General features: G+C 35.3%; 2 protein-coding genes across 2 annotated transcripts; both read left to right on the top strand.

The window, feature by feature from the left end:
* The first annotated feature begins 1,838 nt into the window (after positions 1-1,838).
* LOC138892904 (F-box/FBD/LRR-repeat protein At5g56420-like) lies at positions 1,839-9,190 on the top strand. Its single transcript, XM_070176658.1, has 3 exons — positions 1,839-2,137; positions 8,627-9,104; positions 9,182-9,190. Exons 1-3 carry the CDS (start codon positions 1,839-1,841, stop codon positions 9,188-9,190), a joined length of 786 nt encoding a protein of 261 aa, XP_070032759.1.
* A 4,715-nt stretch (positions 9,191-13,905) lies between these two features.
* Positions 13,906-15,774, top strand: LOC138892903 (uncharacterized). The gene has a single exon (XM_070176657.1). It carries the CDS (start codon positions 13,906-13,908, stop codon positions 15,772-15,774), a length of 1,869 nt encoding a protein of 622 aa, XP_070032758.1.
* The last annotated feature ends 2,674 nt before the right edge of the window (positions 15,775-18,448 follow it).

Genomic DNA, 18,448 nt, shown 5'->3' with positions numbered 1-18,448 from the left:
TTATATGTCTGTCATCGAAGCTTGCTTTTGTAATCCACATTCATGTATTATTTTTTAATTTGAAGTAGTTGTATGACCACATCTTTGTTCAATGCAAGTAGCTCTTTATTTGCTTTTTTTTTATGTCAACTTATTTTCCTTCACCAAATTCTTTCACTGATTATCTTCAATTGATTTTTCCAAAAACTAAGAAGAACTCTTGCATTTGATAATCTAATGTCCTCTTTCTTAGAAACTTTTTTGCTAGTAACAAATATTACTTTGAGTAGTATAAGGTCTAATTTTAGTTAAATGATTTTTTGAATGTTAAAAGTCAGTTTTGTGTGATCTAAATGTAAAAATATACGTAAATATTTTACCTTACAGATATGCACATTTTCAGTTAGCCAGAGTAATGCACTAATGTCACAAGTAGCCTTTATTGCTATTAACTGGTAACGCACAATATTCAAGAATAAATGGCACGCAATAATTACTTTTGGAAAAGGCTAATCGATCCAAAGGCGGATTCAGGATTTAAATCATATGGGTTCAACTTTTGAAGTTTTTAGTATTGAACTTATTATATATTTAAAGTTATGAGTTCATATCTAATTTTTGCAATTTTAATAAAATTTTTTTACATATAAATTTTTACTCTATATCGAAAGTTATGATTTCAATTGAACCCGTCGACCAACGTCCGCCCCTGCTAATCGCGCTGAGTATACTAGTGTAGATAGTGGCCCAAACTGGCCAACCTTTACAGCCACAAATAAATATTTGAAGTTGAATTCATGCACGAGCAAAAGGTTAAGGTAGGAGAACAATATCAACACAACTCCGCATATTATCTATGTAGAGTAATTTATTAATTAAATCACGAGCACATTATTATTTAACTATTTTTAACTCCAACTATCTGTAACGAGACTCGAGTGTCGAGGTCTATGGTTCAATATGCCCACTCACTAATGCTTCTTAAAGAGTGGAGAATTGATGGGGAGAGATTTAATGAATAGAAAAGAAAAGATTTAGAAAAACAATGAAAGGAAAAAAATATATAAGAAATACAATTTAATGGACAGACGCAACAACTTGCATTGCCACTTTCCCCCCCTTTCTTTATGTGTCTTTATTTTCTTCATTTTTTCTTAGGGATGCAACGTGAGAACGTCTCTTTACTTCTCATTTCATGTTTTTTTTTTCTAAATTTGAATAGAATTTTTTTTACAAAAACAAAAGTAATTTATCTATTGAAAGGAACAAACTAAAACACTTTTAGATAGGCCCTTGATATATATTAGACTAAGAGAATCATGTATTTACCTCTTCCCCACCAAAAGATGTATGTATACATATATTTTAAAGACATTTTGCTTAAATTTTTTCCTATTTCTTCCTTTCCAAAAGAATTTTTGATAGTGTAAAATGTATTTATCCAAGCTCCAATTTTTGTATTGTGATTTCTTGAAACGTAGATAATCAATTTTTATTGCATAAGTGAAGTGTTTTAATCTCTTCTATGTCAACTTATAGGACTACTTCTAATTATATTTTTACGAGTAAATAAATAAAGGAAAGTATTCATTGCCTAAATTCATCTGCTAAAAGAAGAAGTAGCATACACATGCTAAATATATGATTGAGAAAGAAAGTTTTCCTTTTATAACTTTTCCTAACCTAAGACAAACTTTTCTTTTCCTTTTGGCGTTTGGTTTTAATAGTACTTGTTAAATCCATCGTCAAATTGGTTAAGGCTGCTGCGTCTAGGGTAACATAAATGTTTATTTATATATTCTGAGAGCGTGTAGGTCGCCACAAATTCTGTGACAAAAGATTAAAGTTTTTGATAAACGATGGAAGAGAAAAGTATGGATCCACCAGTGGATCACATATCAAAACTGCCAGTGCCAGTTTTGCAGAAAATTCTTTCTTCCTTTCTTGCTAAAGATGTTGCACAATTGAGTACATTGTCCAAGTCTTTGAATAGTGCTTGGAGTTCCCTCTCCTACCTAAATTTTAGTTCTAAATTTTTCTATCATCAAGGGGATGATGACCAATGGATACTTTCAGAAAATATAACGGAGCTTGTGAATATTGTGGATCAAATTCTAGTAAATCGGCAGAATCAGAAGATTTCTATACAAAAGTTCTGGTTAACATCACTGTCTTCTCATTGGAGTTGTTATTGTTAGTCCCGCCAATATTGATGTATTTGTAAATAATAATTTTGTAAAATATAAGTTATCGTAATGAAACAGTAATTAATTCGAGCCCACTGAATTCACAGTGTTTCCTTAAGGAATTTAATCCCCTCCTAGTACCCAAGGTTATAGATTATTTCCTCCCAGGATAGAACGAATCACATACTGGTATAGCGGTACTTCAAACCCCAGTGTTTCAGTGAACACAAAGTTCGGTAGCAAATCACACTTACAGTTGCTTTGTTTGAAGTTAAAACAATGCAGAACAAAGGAGTAGAAACTCAGAAAATCGTATGGAAATGCTGAGAGGAAGGAGTGCAATGTATAGCCAAAGTTGAGCGTTTTCAATTTTTGTGTTGTGTGTCTTTCTTCAACAGCTGCTGCACATATTTATAGCAGTCAGCTTTGAAGATGAACGATCCTCCACCCTCCATTGTGGAGCTAGCTTGTTTGTGGAGCAAGTACTTGGCCATGGTGGGAAGAACATTAGGCGGCTGCTATTGCAGCTGGTGGTCAATACACGGATTGGAACATATCCGTTACAAATACGGATAATCTTACATTAATATTTACTATTAACAAATAAATTTGGTCTAAAAAATTAATCAACCAATCGATCATTTGACCAAATCCGAAGCCGAAGCCGAAGCCGAGCCGAGCGAGCGACGACGACGGCGCAAGGCTTGCTTTCTTCTTAACTCTTTAAGAGCTACAAGAAGAGTAATTATATATATACCTACCAAAAAAATTTTCCTCTTCCAATATGGGACAATGTCCCATTGTCAAGAGGGGGAAACTTAAAATTTTACTCAAAAATTTTATTTTCCCTCCATTTCCCATTCACCCTCATTTTAAGACTATTTCATCTTAAATAACAAAAAACCTCAACAATCCCCTACATGAATGGGGAATGGCTATATCACGGAAGTATGCATGGAAAAACTGTGTGATTTGCAAGCAAGGATTAATCGCATCTGGATAAGTAGGTTTTCCTTTGAACTTTCCGTAGTGAACTTATGTCGGATATACTCGGTCAATCGGTAGATTTGATATCTTTGAACCGTCAAACTTTGGTGTATACCTAGACAACCATAAGTCACACAACCGACCCTTAACCGTCTTTGGCTCTCATTGTTGTGTTCGTTTCAACTATGAACACCGCCTGATTTTATAAGTGCGTAGAGAACTGGCCTTACAAAATTCTCCTTGAAGCGGCTAACACTTCACACTTACATAGGTGATTCCTAAACGTGTCATCCTGTAGATACACTATTTAATATACACCGTATCAAATTTAGAAATCATTAAAAAGCCTTAATGCTTTATCCTTGGTACTGAACATTGTCTCATCACGAGAACGGACTAAAATTTTATTTGACAATATTGAACCGTCATTAATGACTTTGTTTGATCTCCTTGAACCTAGATCTTGGGATCTCCAGTTTTCTAGGTAGAGTTACCACCACAATGACTTGTTCTCGGCCATAACTTTATTCCCCTTGATGATTTCTCAACTACTTCTCTAGTTAGGCCTTTTGTAAGTGGATCCGACACATTATCACTTGACTTTACATAGTCAATCGTGATAATTCCTCTAGAGAGTAATTGCCTAACGGTTTTATGTCTTCGTCGTATATGACGAGATTTACCGTTATACATAACGCTCCCAGCCCTTCCAATTGCCGCTTGACTATCACAATGTATGCATATTGGTGCCAACGGTTTGGGCCAAAATGGAATGTCTTCCAAGAAATTCCGGAGCCATTCAGCTTCTTCACCGGCTTTATCTAAGGCTATGAATTCAGCCTCCATTGTAGAGCGGGCAATACATGTTTGTTTGGACGACTTCCAAGATACCGCTCCTCCACCAATAGTGAATACATATCCACTTGTGAACTTAGAATCAGTTGAACCGGTGATCCAATTTGCATCACAGTATCCCTCAATCACCGCAGGGAATTTACTGTAGTGCAAGTCAAAGTTCTGGGTATGTTCTAAATATCCCAAAACTCGTTTCATTGCCATCCAATGAGATTGGCCTGGATTGCTCGTATATCGACTCAGTTTACTTATAGCACAAGCTATATCTGGTCGTGTACAATTCATGATATACATTAAGCATCCCAACACACGAGCATAATCCAATTGTGATATGCTTTGGCCTTTATTCTTTGCTAATGCAAGATTCACGTCAATTGGAGTCTTTGCAACTTTAAAGCTCAAGTGCTTGAATTTTTCAAGTACTGTCTTAATATAATGAGATTGTGATAATGCTAGACCTTGAGGAGTCTTATGGATCTTAATTCCCAGAATTAAATCAGCAACTCCCAAGTCTTTCATATCAAACTTGCTATTGAGCATACGCTTAGTAGCATTTATGTTGGCAATGTCATTACTCATTATCAGCATATCATTCACATATAGGCAAACAATGACTATGTGATTTGGAACATTTTTAATGTACACACATTTATCACATTCATTTATCTTAAAACCATTTGACAACATTATTTGGTCAAATTTCGCATGCCATTGTTTGGATACTTGTTTTAGTCCGTAAAGAGACTTAACAAGTCTACATACCTTATTTTCTTTACCTGGAACCACAAACCCTTCAGGTTGTTCCATGTAAATTTCTTCCTCCAACTCTCCATTTAAGAAGGCCGTCTTAACATCCATTTGATGAATTTCAAGATCATACACTGCAGCTAATGCTACTAACATCCGTATGGACGTAATTCTTGTAACTGGAGAGTATGTATCAAAGTAGTCTAGACCTTCTCGTTGTCTATACCCTTTGGCTACGAGTCTTGCCTTGAATTTATCAATAGTGCCATCATCTTTGATTTTTCTCTTAAAAATCCATTTAGAACCCAAAGGTTTATTTCAAGGAGGAAGATCAACCAATTCTCATGTATGGTTGTTCAATATGGATTCTATATCACTATTGACTGCCTCTTTCCAAAATAATGATTTGGAAGAAGTCATAGCTTCTTTAAATGTTTGAGGCTCAATCTCCAATAAGAAAGTCACAAAATCTGGTCCAAATGAAGTAGAAGTTCTTTGACGTTTACTACGTCTTGGATCCTTCTGATTACATGTACATTCTTTTGTTTCTTCCCGAGGTCATTTAGATCCTTCACCAAAGACTCACATTCCTTTTTATACGGATATATATTTTCAAAGAACTCAGCATTATCTGATTCTATAACCGTATTATTATGAATGTTAGAATTTTCTGATTTATGAACCAGAAATCGATATGCTTTACTATTTATCGCATATCCTATGAAAACACAATCAACGGTTTTCGGTCCTATCTTTACCCTTTTGGGTTTAGGAACTTGCACTTTTGCCAAACACCCCCACACTTTAAAATAATTCAAGTTGGGCTTCCTTCCTTTCCATTTTTCATATGGAATGGATTGTGTTTTGCTATGGGGCACTCGATTTAATATTCGATTAGCCGTAAGAATGGCTTCCCCCCACAAGTTCTGTGGCAAACCAGAACTTATCAACAACGCATTCATCATCTCCTTTAATGTGCGATTCTTTCTTTCCGCAATCCCATTAGATTGGGGCGTGTAAGGGGCTGTTGTTTGATCAATAATTTCATATTCTAAACATATTTCTTCAAAAGGAGATTCATATTCACCACCCCTATCACTTCTTATCATTTTTACTTTCTTGTTAAGTTGCGTTTCAACTTCATTTTTGTATTGCCTGAATGCGTCTATTGCTTCATCTTTACTATTCAGTAAGTAAACATAGCAATATCGAGTACCATCGTCAATAAAAGTTATGAAATACTTCTTTCCACCGCGAGATGGTATTGACTTCATGTCACAAATATCTGTGTGAATTAAGTCTAAAGGATTTGAATTCCTTTCAACTGACTTATAAGGATGTTTAACATACTTAGATTCCACACATGTTTGACATTTTGATTTTTCGCATTCAAACTTAGGCAGTACTTCCAAGTTAATCATTTTCCGCAAGGTTTTATAATTGACATGACCCAAACGTACATGCCATAAATTATTTGACTCAAGTAAGTAAGAAGAAGCTGAAATATTATTATTGTTTTTCACAACCATTACATTTAGATTGAAAAGGTCCTCGGTGAGGTAACCTTTTCCTACAAATATTTCATTCTTACTTATGACAACCTTGTTGGACACAAAAACGCACTTAAAACCGTGCTTAACAAGAAGTCCAGTAGAGACTAAATTCTTTCTCATTTCGGGAACATGAAGGACATTGTTCAAAGTCATTTTCAGAAATATCTTCCCATATCCTTCAACTTTTGCTGTTGAAGCATTTCCCATATAAACTCTCTCCGGGTCCAGCAGGAGCATAAGTAGCAAAAGCTTCTCTAACTGCACAAACATGGCGAGTGGCTCCTGAATCAAACCACCACAGTTTAGGATTTCCCACCAAGTTACATTCAGAAAGCATGGCACACAAGTTATCAACATCATCATGCTTTACTACCATGTTTGCTTGACCCCTTTTCTTGTCTTTCTTCGGAGCACAACACTCCGTAGATTTGTGTTCGATTTTCCCACAGTTGTAGCAGTTTCCACTGAACTGCTTCTTGCTTGGGTTGTATTTCGGACCAGAAGCCTTCTTCCTCTTTTTGTTATCTTCAACAATATTTGCTCCCATTATTGTTGAATTTCCACGGCCTCTCCTTTCAGCAGCTTTATTGTCCTCTTCGATTCTCAACCGAACAATGAGATCTTCAAGGGACATTTCCTTTCGTTTGTGTTTCAAATAATTTTTGAAGTCCTTCCACAACGGAGGCAACTTCTCAATCATTGCTGCTACTTGGAATGCTTCATTGATGACAAGACCTTCAGCAAGTAGATCATGAATAATCACTTGCAATTCCTGAACTTGGGTAATAACAGACTTGCTATCTACCATTTTGTAGTCCAAAAATTTTGCGGCAACGAATTTCTTCATCCCGGCATCTTTAATTTTATATTTCTTTTCAAGCGCATTCCACAATTCTTTTGAGGTCTCCACGCTACTGTATATATTATACAGATTATCATCCAGTCCGCTAAGAATATAATTCTTGCATAAAAAATCAGAATGCTTCCACGCTTTAATCACGATAAAGCGTTCATTCTCTGGAGTTTTATCTGGCAGATCAGGAACATCTTCCTTGATGAACTTCTGTAGACATAACGTAGTTAAGTAGAAGAACATCTTCTGCTGCCAGCGCTTGAAATCAATCCCGAAAAATTTTTCGGGTTTTTCTGCCGGTGCCAACGCCGGTGTTCGGCTTGTCGATGCATTGCAGTCACCGTCGGAACAGCTTGGTTTTCGCTTTCAGTCGTCATTTTTTCTGTAAAAGAATGACACAAACAAATGTTTAATAAACATTTTCAAACTGGAGTAAAAATCATGTAGATTTTAATCTCCAACAAAACGCCACGAAGGCTTTACTCTCCAAAATGAGAGTACACAAAACCACAAAGGTTTTAGTTTGCAGAATAATAAGAATAACACAAATACAGAAATAAATATTAAATTCCTTAAGATTGTTAGTCCCGCCAATATTGATGTATTTGTAAATAATAATTCTGTAAAATATAAGTTATCGTAATGAAACAGTAATTAATTCGAGCCCACTGGATTCACAGTGTTTCCTTAAGGAATTTAATCCCCTCCTAGTACCCAAGGTTATAGATTATTTCCTCCCAGGATAGAACGAATCACACACTGGTTTAGCGGTACTTCAAGCCCCAGTATTTCAGCGAACACAAAGTTCGATAGCAAATCACACTTACAGTTGCTTTATTTGAAGTTAAAACAATGCAGAACAAAGGAGTAGAAACTCAGAAAATCGTATGGAAATGCTGAGAGGAAGGAGTACAATGTATAGCCAAAGTTGAGCGTTTTCAGTTTTTGTGTTGTGTGTCTTTCTTCAACAGCTGCTGCACATATTTATAGCAGTCAGCTTTGAAGATGAACGACCCTCCACCCTCCATTGTGGAGCATGCACTAGCTTGTTTGTGGAGCAAGCACTTGGCCATGGTGGGAAGAGCATTAGGCGGCTGCTATTGCAGCTGGTGGTCAATACACGGATTGGAACATATCCGTTACAAATGCGGATAATCTTACGTTAATATTTACTATTAATAAATAAATTTGGTCCAAAAAAATCCGAAGCCGAAGCCGAGCCGAGCGAGCAACGACGACGACGGCGCGAGGCTTGCTTTCTTCTTAACTCTTTAAGAGCTACAAGAAGAGCAATTATATATATATATATACCCACCAAAAATCTTTTCCTCTTCCAATATGGGACAATGTCTCATTGTGAAGAGGGGGAAACTTAAAATTTTACTCAAAAATTTTATTTTTCCTCCATTTCCCATTCACCCTCATTTTAAGACTATTTCATCTTAAATAACAAAAAACCTCAACAGTTATATCCATGGTTGGATTAATACACTTGTATCTCTTAACATCAAAGAGTTGACTTTAAGTATTGATACACCTGACGATGGTTACAACACTTTGCCTGAAGCAATCTTTGTTGCAAAAGAACTAAATGTTCTTAATTTACAGGGATTTAAGCTTGAATTGCCCCACAATGGCATAAAGTTTTCGTCTTTGAGAGTGTTACACCTCTCTAAGACACTTTTGAGCGACCACTTTATTCGAGCTGTATGTGAAAGTTGCAGTGACTTAGAGGATTTAAAGATAAATGAATGTCGCGGACTAGCCAGTTTACAAATTGGAGGAACTTTATCCAAACTGAGGAGTGTTTGGTTGGATTGTCTTTATGATTTACAGATGGTTGATATTGTAGCATCCAATCTTGAAAATCTTCACATTGATTGGATGTTGGAAGTAATTGGAATAACTGCTTGCAAATCATTGAAAAGATTGTACCTTCATCATGTGGGTGTTACCGATGAAGTGTTACAGGACATATTTTCAAGTGATCTACCCAATCTTGAAGACTTGTGCTTACTCAGTTGCAGTGAATTGAAGACAATCAAGATTTCAAGTGACCGGCTTGAGAATCTTGATGTATCATTTTGCTCTAATCTGATTGATATTGAACTGGATACTCTTAACTTAACAAGCTTCTCTTATGCTTATTGTATTAATCAGCTGCCTACACTCAAATTGAAAGCTTCAGCCTTTCTAAAAGTGCAACTATTCTTGTACCGGGGAGAGACACTTGATAGTCATTGGTACTCCGAGCTCATGAGATTTCTTGGATGCTTCAAGCAATCAAAGGGTATTGTGTTAGGGTGCGACAGTGAAAAGGCGATAGTTATACCAAAGAACACGAGAAAAAACTTGGTTCCTCCACTCTCTGATACTGATTGTTTGTATATAGAATTTAGAAGTGCTGCAGAGAATTACTCAGTTTAGGACGTTCTTGATAGTTTGCTTTGGATCTGTCCTCGGCTGGACACCCTATGTTTTGTTCGACGTAGTCTACGCTTGAAGTGTACCCTGAAGTTTATATATGAAGATGTATCAGATGAAGATGAGATAACATGTTGTGCATCTCTACCTTTAAAATGTTGGAAGAATAAGCTAAAGGATGTCGAAATGGATAACTTTACATGTATGGAGCAACAGGAGCTGAGAAATTATCTTTTCAAAAATTCGTTCCCAAGAAATGCAGCCTTTGAGTCCAAGATTTTACTTCAATAAATTTACTTTACGCAGAAGTTTCATGATTTTTTGTGTCTAATTCAACCATAAACCAGCTCTCCATCTCCATTTGGGATTTGCGAAAGTATTTGATAAATGGCCGAGGGCAAATGTTCTCGCACACAAATATTTTGGGATTTTCCAAAATATTTACCTGGTTTGCTTAACAAATCTCATCCCTCAAAACCAAGTGCAAATGTTCCAAAAATGAAGAGGGCAAATCATGTTCTCGCACACAAATATCATGCATGCATTATACTGACGAATTTAAATGAAGCGATTGAATAGTGAGAATTCATACGTTTAACCTTAATTTGCTTGAGATTTAGATGTAATTAGTATACATTATCGACTGAAAATTGCTCGGGAACGTCATTTTGAAATAAATAACACCATTTGTTCACTTTATGTGACACAAAAAACAAATTATCGTGTTTTTTTTCAAATATTATACTAATATTTTGAATAGTTAACTATTACGTATGACTTATAATACATTTTATATAATTTCTAAATATATAAAAAAAAAATTAACAAATTTAAAGCTTATATATCCAAATTCATACCGGAAATTAAGTAAATTTGATTTTGTACTCCGTCTCATGATACATAGCATGAAACGATGGAGTATATCACTACTAGAAAACCGTCAAAATCCTTCCAGAGCATACCGACCGAAATTGATCGGAATAAAAAACTGACTGGTGCCGGTCGAAAACAAAGGAAATTGGTCAAAATATTTAATTAACAAATTGTACATAAATATACCAACCGCAGTCAGTCGAAAAATGTGGTCTCACAGCAAAGAAAATTTACTTTATCTCACACAGTTAAAAATTCTGACCGACTGCTGTCGAAAAATGGTCAATCTTTGACCAAAGCCTCGTCAGACTTGCATACTATCTACCAAAGAAAAGATTAATTAAAATATTTATAGAATACCGACTGATGTAGGTCGGAAATTCTAATTTATTTTTTCCCGCCCAAGATCAATTGTTTTTTTCGATAATAAAAAATTATTTTTAATATAATTACAAAGTTTAATTAAAATAATTATAGTTTACCGACCGATGTCGGTCGAAAATTTCAATTTATTCTTTTCCGCCCAGGATCAATTATCTTTTCAATAATAAAAAATTATTTTTAATATAATTATAAAGTTACCGATCGATTTGGTCAAAATGGTCAAACGCTTATAGATTATTGTTATTTACAATCTACATATATATAAAATCCTAATATATATATATATATATATATATATATATATATATATATATATATATATATATATTCTCCAACCGTTTGATTTGACCGAGTATATGTTGTTGTTGCTACAACTTAAGTTTATTATAGCACTACATCTTATAACACTATACATTTTATTTTAAAATGTGTTATAGCATGTTGGATGCCGATACTTAGACTCGATCGCTCCAACATTAAAACTCAATATATATTTAATTTACTAAGGCCATCAGTACGCCCAGAGTCTGTCGGTTTTAGCCAAGATCCAAATTATAGGTACTATTTAATGTTTAATTAATTTTGTATGTATATACATACATAAATACACACACATATACTCGGTCATATCACACAATTGGAGAATATATATTTAATTTACTAAGGCCGTCAGTACGCCCGAAGTTGGTCGGTTTTAGCCAAGATCCAAATTATAGGTACTATTTAATATTTAATTAGTTTTGTATGTATACACACACATATATATATGTATGTATGTATGTATGTATGTATGTATGTATGTATGTATGTATGTGTGTGTGTGTCCAAATTATAGGTACTATTTAATAATTAATTACTTTTGTATGTATATACATACATAAACACACACACACACACACACACATATATACCCGATCAAATCTCACGATTGGAGAATATATATTTAATTTACTAAGGCCGTCAGTACGCCCGAAGTCGGTCAGTTTTAGCCAAGATCCAAATTATAGGTCTTATTTAATATTTAATTAATTTTGTATGTATATACACACACATATGTATGTATGTATGTATATATGTATGTATGTATGTGTGTGTGTGTATATATATATGTATATATATATGTGTGTATACATACATTCACATACATACATACATACAAAGGCCATCAGTACGCCCGATATATACATACAAAATTAATTAAATATTAAATAGTACCTATAATTTGGATCTTGGCTAAAACCGACCAACTTCGGGCATACTGACGGCCTTAGTAAATTAAATGTATACTGTGTTTTAATGTTGGAGCAATTGAGTCTAAGTATCGGCATCCAACATGCTATAACACATTTAAAAACAAAATGTATAGTACTATAAGATGTAGTGCTATATTAAAACTTAGGTTGTAGCAACAATAAAATATACTAAGTCAAATCACACGATTGGAGAATATATATATATATATATATCTGTGTGTGTGTGTGTGTATACAAAATTAATTAAATATTAAATAGCACTTATAATTTGGATCTTGGCTAAAACCGACCGACTTCGGACGTAATGACGGCCTTAGTAAATTAAATATATATTGAGTTTTAATGCTGGAGCAATCGAATCTAAGTATCGGAATTCAACACACTATAACATGTTTAAAAACAAAATGTATAGTGCTATAAGATGTAGTGCTATATTAAAACTTAAGTTGTAGCAACAAAAATATATACTCGGTCAAATCACACGGCTGGAGAATATATATATATATATATATATATATGTGTGTGTGTGTGTGGGGGGGGGAGGGGGGGAGGGAGGATATATACATATATATACATACATAATTAATTGTATATTATATAGTACCTATAATTAATTTATATCTTGGCTAAAATCGACCGATCTCGGTCGGTTGTTAAATTAAATATTTTTTTAAAATTTAAAATTATATTACCGAGCGATTTCGGTCGAAATGGTCGTGGTCAAACGGTCAAAGGTCACTTAAATTTACCGACCGAAATTTCCGACCGATGTCGGAAATTTCCAAATTAGATCTGCCACAGACGGGTTCTTCCCCATTTCCCTCTTTTCTCTATCTCTCTTCCATATCTCTTCTTCTCCTCCCTACAGTCGTGATTCCCCCAAATCCCCACCCAAAGTCAACTCTTATCTCCCTCCTCACCCAAAAACAAAGCACCTAGAAGTCTTCCTCCCCTCCCCCGACATTGTTCTGTCGGCACCCACTGTCTCTACCGCCACCACTGCTCCGCCGGCACCCATAGCACACTGGTCATCCTCTACCACCCAAAATCAAACCTCCTCTCCTAGCATTTCAAGGTTAGTTATCTACATTTTTAAATTTAAGTATTTTTTAAATTATTTTAATTGTATAAATTTGGGTTTAGTTAATGTTTAATTAAATTTAGGATTTACTTTTATTGATTATGTTTATACTAGAATTTCTATGTTAGAAGATTAAGATTATGCTAGGGTTACAACTTATGATATATTTCGTTAAATATTTAAATTTTTATTTTAAGAACAAAGTTATATGCATGACTTAAGACAAAGATAATTAGATTATAAATCCTTTAAAAGTAGAATTTATTTACGGATATATGTGAACTTTCAAATTACTTCGTTTAATTGAATTTTAAAAGAACTTATTTAGGAATATATGTGAACTTTCAAATTAATATAACATGCAATTTATTTTTTCTTTGTGTAAATGAAATATCGTAGTTGGATGTATAATAGGAATTATCTTAATCGTCGATTTTCTAGGGAGGAATTTATAGAAGGGTTAATGAATTTATTAGGCATGCAACGTCACTTGAACCCATTCAGTTTGGAGGGATGATTAGGTGTCTTTGTGTGATGTGCAAATGTTTGGATTTTTTTGGGATCGGAAGATGTTAAGACTCATCTTTATAGAAAGGGGTTTATGAATAATTATTTTGTGTAGACAAGTCATGGAGAGGTTGATGGTACTGATGGTGTATTTCATAAAATAGATGTTGGTCAAAGTAGTAGGTCGGTAGGGAATAACGTTCAACATCCTAGGTACCATGAAATGGTTGCAGATGCTTTTGGGATGCACTTCGAATTTGAACCCCATGAAAGTGTTGAACAAACTCCTAACGAAGAGGCAAAATATTTTTATGAACAGTTAGAGGCCGGTAGTCGTGCACTAAGTGAAGGGAGTATGTACTCTCAGTTTTTTGTTGCGGTTAGATTATTAAATATCAAAACAAATACCAATATTTCTCAAGCGGGAATGGATTCTTTCATTGGCATTATGAGTGATTTAGTTGACCCAACTTTCAACATACTTGAAGATTTCTATAAGGTTAAAAGACTGGCTTATAAGTTAGGACTCTCATCTATGAGAATCGATTGTTGTGAAGATAGTTGCATGTTGTATTATAAGGGTGATGCAGATTTAGAAAGTTATAAATTTTGTGAGAAACCTCGTTTTAAGCGGGTTTCCAGCAGGAAGAAGGTTGTTATGAAGTCGATGCATTATTTACCTCTTATTCCTAGATTAAAGAGGTTGTACGCATCGATGAGTTCCGCTCCTCATATGAGATGGCACTATGAAAATAGAAGGTCGCCTGGTGTTATGTGTCATCCTTCAGATGGGGAAGCTTGGAAGCGTTTTGATAGGACGTATTCAGATTATGCTAGTGAACCGAGGAATGTTCGGTTGGGTTTGTATGCTGATGGTTTCACGCCAGTTTTTGTTTCTGCAACACCATATTCATGCTGGCTAGTCTTTATTACGCCGTATAATCTTCTGCCTGAAATGTGTATGACTAGTTCATATATTTTCTTAAGTTGTGTTATTTCCGGTCCGCGCAATCCAAAGAGTTTGATTAATGTATATTTGCAACCTCTAATTGATGAGCTAAAACAGTTGTGGTATGATGGAGTTGAGACATATGGCATATCAACTAAGCAAAATTTCAATTTGCATGCAAATTTAATGTGGACCATTAATAATTTTCTTGCGTATGGAATGTTGTCTGGGCGGATAATTGCTGGAAAGTTAGCATGTCCTTACTGCATGAAAAATGGTAAAGCGTTCACTTTAAGACACTTCCGAAAGCAGTCATGGTTTGATTGTCATCGTCAGTTCTTGTCAGTTGATCATGAGTTCAGAAGGATGATGAATACATTCAAAAAGAATACAGTTGAACATGATTTGTCACCTCCAATTTTGTCCGGTAAGGAAATTTGGGAGAGGATTCAGAACTTTACTAAAGTTACTGAGGCCCTACCTTTTAGATTTTCTGGATATGGTGTTACTCATAACAGGACAAAACATAGCATATTTTGGGAGTTTCCATATTGGAAGGATACTCTTCTCCGACACAATCTTGATGTCATGCATATTGAGAGGAACTATTTTGACAATTTGTTTAACACAGTGATGGATGATAAGAATAAGACAAAAGATAACCCGAAAGCTAGACTAGACTTACAAGAATATTGCAGGCGACCTGAATTATATTTGCAGTCTACGAACAATGGTAAGGTGTTCAAACCCAAGACCAGCTACACATTTACTTTGGAACAAAGACGAAAGATTTGTGAGTGGGTTACAAATCTAAAGATGCTTGAGGGCTGTTCTTCGAACCTGAAAAAATGTGTTGATATGGTTGAAGGAAAGCTGACTCATATGAAAAGTCATGATTGTCATATCTTCATGAAAACTTTAATCCCTACTGCATTTTGTGATTTTTCTGAAAATATCTGGAAACCCATCACAGAGATAAGTTTATTCTTCAAAGACTTATGTTCTACCACATTAAAGGAAGAAAACATATTTCAAATGAATCGGAACATTCATGTAATCAGTAATAAGATGGAAAGAATTTTTCCATGTGGTTTCTTTCATGTGATAGAACACCTTCCAATTCACCTTGTACACGAGGCGTGACTTGGAGGGCCGGTTCAATGCAGGTGGATATATCCATTCTTTAACTGTTACACCCTATATTTTCGTACGTAAAACTGCGTTATGAGCAAACTAATATAGGACCCAAAAATGAGATCATCTTTGAAAATATATAAAGCAAGTTAATCATGTTACCTCGGAAGTTACAAATATTAAAGATCATGAACAACAAGTACAAAGAGGGTTGGAAGGTTCAGAAGCTAAAGAAATTGAAGAAAATAATATTTCGTCGAAAGTCGACAAGTTGGGAATATTATAGCATGTACTTTTCGGGTGAGACCAGGGTGTTTAACACGATAAGTAGGTTATGTTATGAGTTATTTATTAGTATGATAGTCGTGTGTTATGTTTTAAAGTCAAGCGAGTGGTGGAACAAAAGTCGATGAAAGTCATCACAAGTTACGTTCATAAGTTTTACTAAAACTTTAGGTCAAATATAACTACAATTTTATCCCAATATACTTAGAGTTATGGGGTTTTCCACCCATCAAATTAAAGATATATGAGTCTATTTTCCAACTCATTAAACCTTTTGTCAATACGATATTGGAGTAGAGAGATATGGGCATTTTTGCAAGACTGCGCAGACTGTCACCTACTTGCTTAAACGAGAATCCAAAACTGGGCCAGTTCAGGTTATCCAACAATAGGCCAGTTCGGGTCGTTCAAAGAGGCCTTTTTAAATGCCTATACCCTTCATATATTAGACTGATAATAGGGCAAAATAACTAGACTTAATCTCTGCAAAAAGCCTCCCAAACATTTCCTACAAACCCCAATTGATTTTCTCTCCCTTTCAAGTTTTAATTGGAGGTAAAGCCTAGAGTTTGAAGAACCAAGATAGGAGCTGAGTTATCCAACAAATAAGGTAAGTTTACTGCTCTCTTTCATCCATTCTTTTCTGTTGTAGATGCATAGTAAGTTGTTCTATATTTGTAAGAACTCACGGGACGGTGATCGGAAGCCATGAGTTCGGGTTTTTCACTTGTAGCGGACTGTTTTGTGGATTGTTTTGTGGACTGTTTGGTGTTATTGTTGGGCTGCATGATTTACTATTGTTTTGTGGAGTTTTGGAGGAGGAAAGGTATGGAGAAACACCACATAAATGCAGGATGTTGGGCTGGTCGTTCGTCGTAACATTTTCGGGTTGTTGACACTACTACGATGGTCGTTTTGTGTATGAAGAGATTGGGGCGTGTTGGGCTATTTTGTAGTATTGTGTGGTATGCATAAGGTTGGAAAATAATGTATATATGTTGTTATTGTTGCTTTTGGTATTGTTGGTATTATCTTGAATTTGGAGGAAGTAAGGATTATAGGGGAGATGTTGTCCGTTTTAATACAAAATAAGCTTGTCGTTCGTTGTGCGATAGTTTTACATTTCGTAACTTAATGATAGTATTATTATCATTGTTGTAGATTAAGGTGAGAAGAAGCGAGTTCAACTTGGTGATTGGAAAGATTGTGATAAGGTATGTTAAGGCTAAGCCCTTCCTTCATGTTGGCATGATCTCGTAATTATATATGTTTGATAACGAGGCATAAAGAGAAGTTCATACTCCCGAATTTATATACATTATCCTAGTCTCATGAATTACAGTATTCTCCTTATCGGGACTTCATATTCAATTGAGTATTATCTTCTTCCAGTCAAGAGAGCAGAGAGCCTATATATACAGTATTACAGTATTTTCATTACCATCGAGCTATAATCGATGGGCCGGCCCCTATTGGTAAACCTCTGATCAAATGGTAAGTTATATACCGAGCCTACTGTGGCCGAGCATCTATGAGCGAGCCCATCATGGCCGAGATACATGGCCTAGTATGACCGAGCGCCTATGAGCGAGTTGAAGGAGTTGAGTCAATATCAGCAGGTAAGTATATCTCCAGATCATCTTTGACTCCCAGTTACTTTCAGTTATTATATTATCAGTTCAGTTTCAACTTTCAGTTATGTTATTGCCTTATATACTTGGTACATTATTTTGTACTAACGTCCCTTTTCTGGGGACGTTGCATTTCATGCGTGCAGGTTCAGATAGACAGATGGGTAGACCTCCTTAGTAGGTGTTTCCAAAGTTCAGCCTGATCGGTAAGCTCCACGTCCTTCGGAGTTATCGGGTCTAGGTTTTCGTGTACATCTTTTGTATGTATGTATATATGTTATGGGTAGGTCGGGGCCCTGTTCCGATCACAATATATCCATCAGTATAGGCTTGTAGACATATCCTGTCAGTTAGTGCACTATGTTGGGCTTGTAGGCCTAGTATGTATATTTTAGTGGTTTGTCAGTTGTAGTAGTTATGACGGCCTTGTCGGCCCAACTTTATATTGATGTTTAGTCAGCGCTAGTTTCCATTCAGTTTTATATTTTGCTTCACAAATTGTCTTGCAAGGTGGCCCCATGGCCAAATTATAATATTATATGTTCAGAGTCCCTTAGTCGCAATTTGGTATGCTAGGTTAGGTGAGGCACTGGGTAATGGTCTCGCTCTCAGGTTCGGGGCGTGACAAACTTGGTATCAGAGCAGTTTTGTCCTAGGGAGTCTACAAGCCGAGTCTAGTAGGATATTGTTTATAGATGTGTTGTGCACCACATTATATAAGTAGGGAGCTACAGGGCATTCAAGAGTTGGTTACTCTTCTTTCAAAT

The sequence above is a fragment of the Nicotiana tomentosiformis genome, chromosome 5, assembly GCF_000390325.3.
Source record: "Nicotiana tomentosiformis chromosome 5, ASM39032v3, whole genome shotgun sequence".
NCBI lineage: Eukaryota > Viridiplantae > Streptophyta > Magnoliopsida > Solanales > Solanaceae > Nicotiana > Nicotiana tomentosiformis.
Note: the sequence above shows the minus strand (reverse complement) of the source record. Positions and strands in the feature narration are given on the sequence as shown.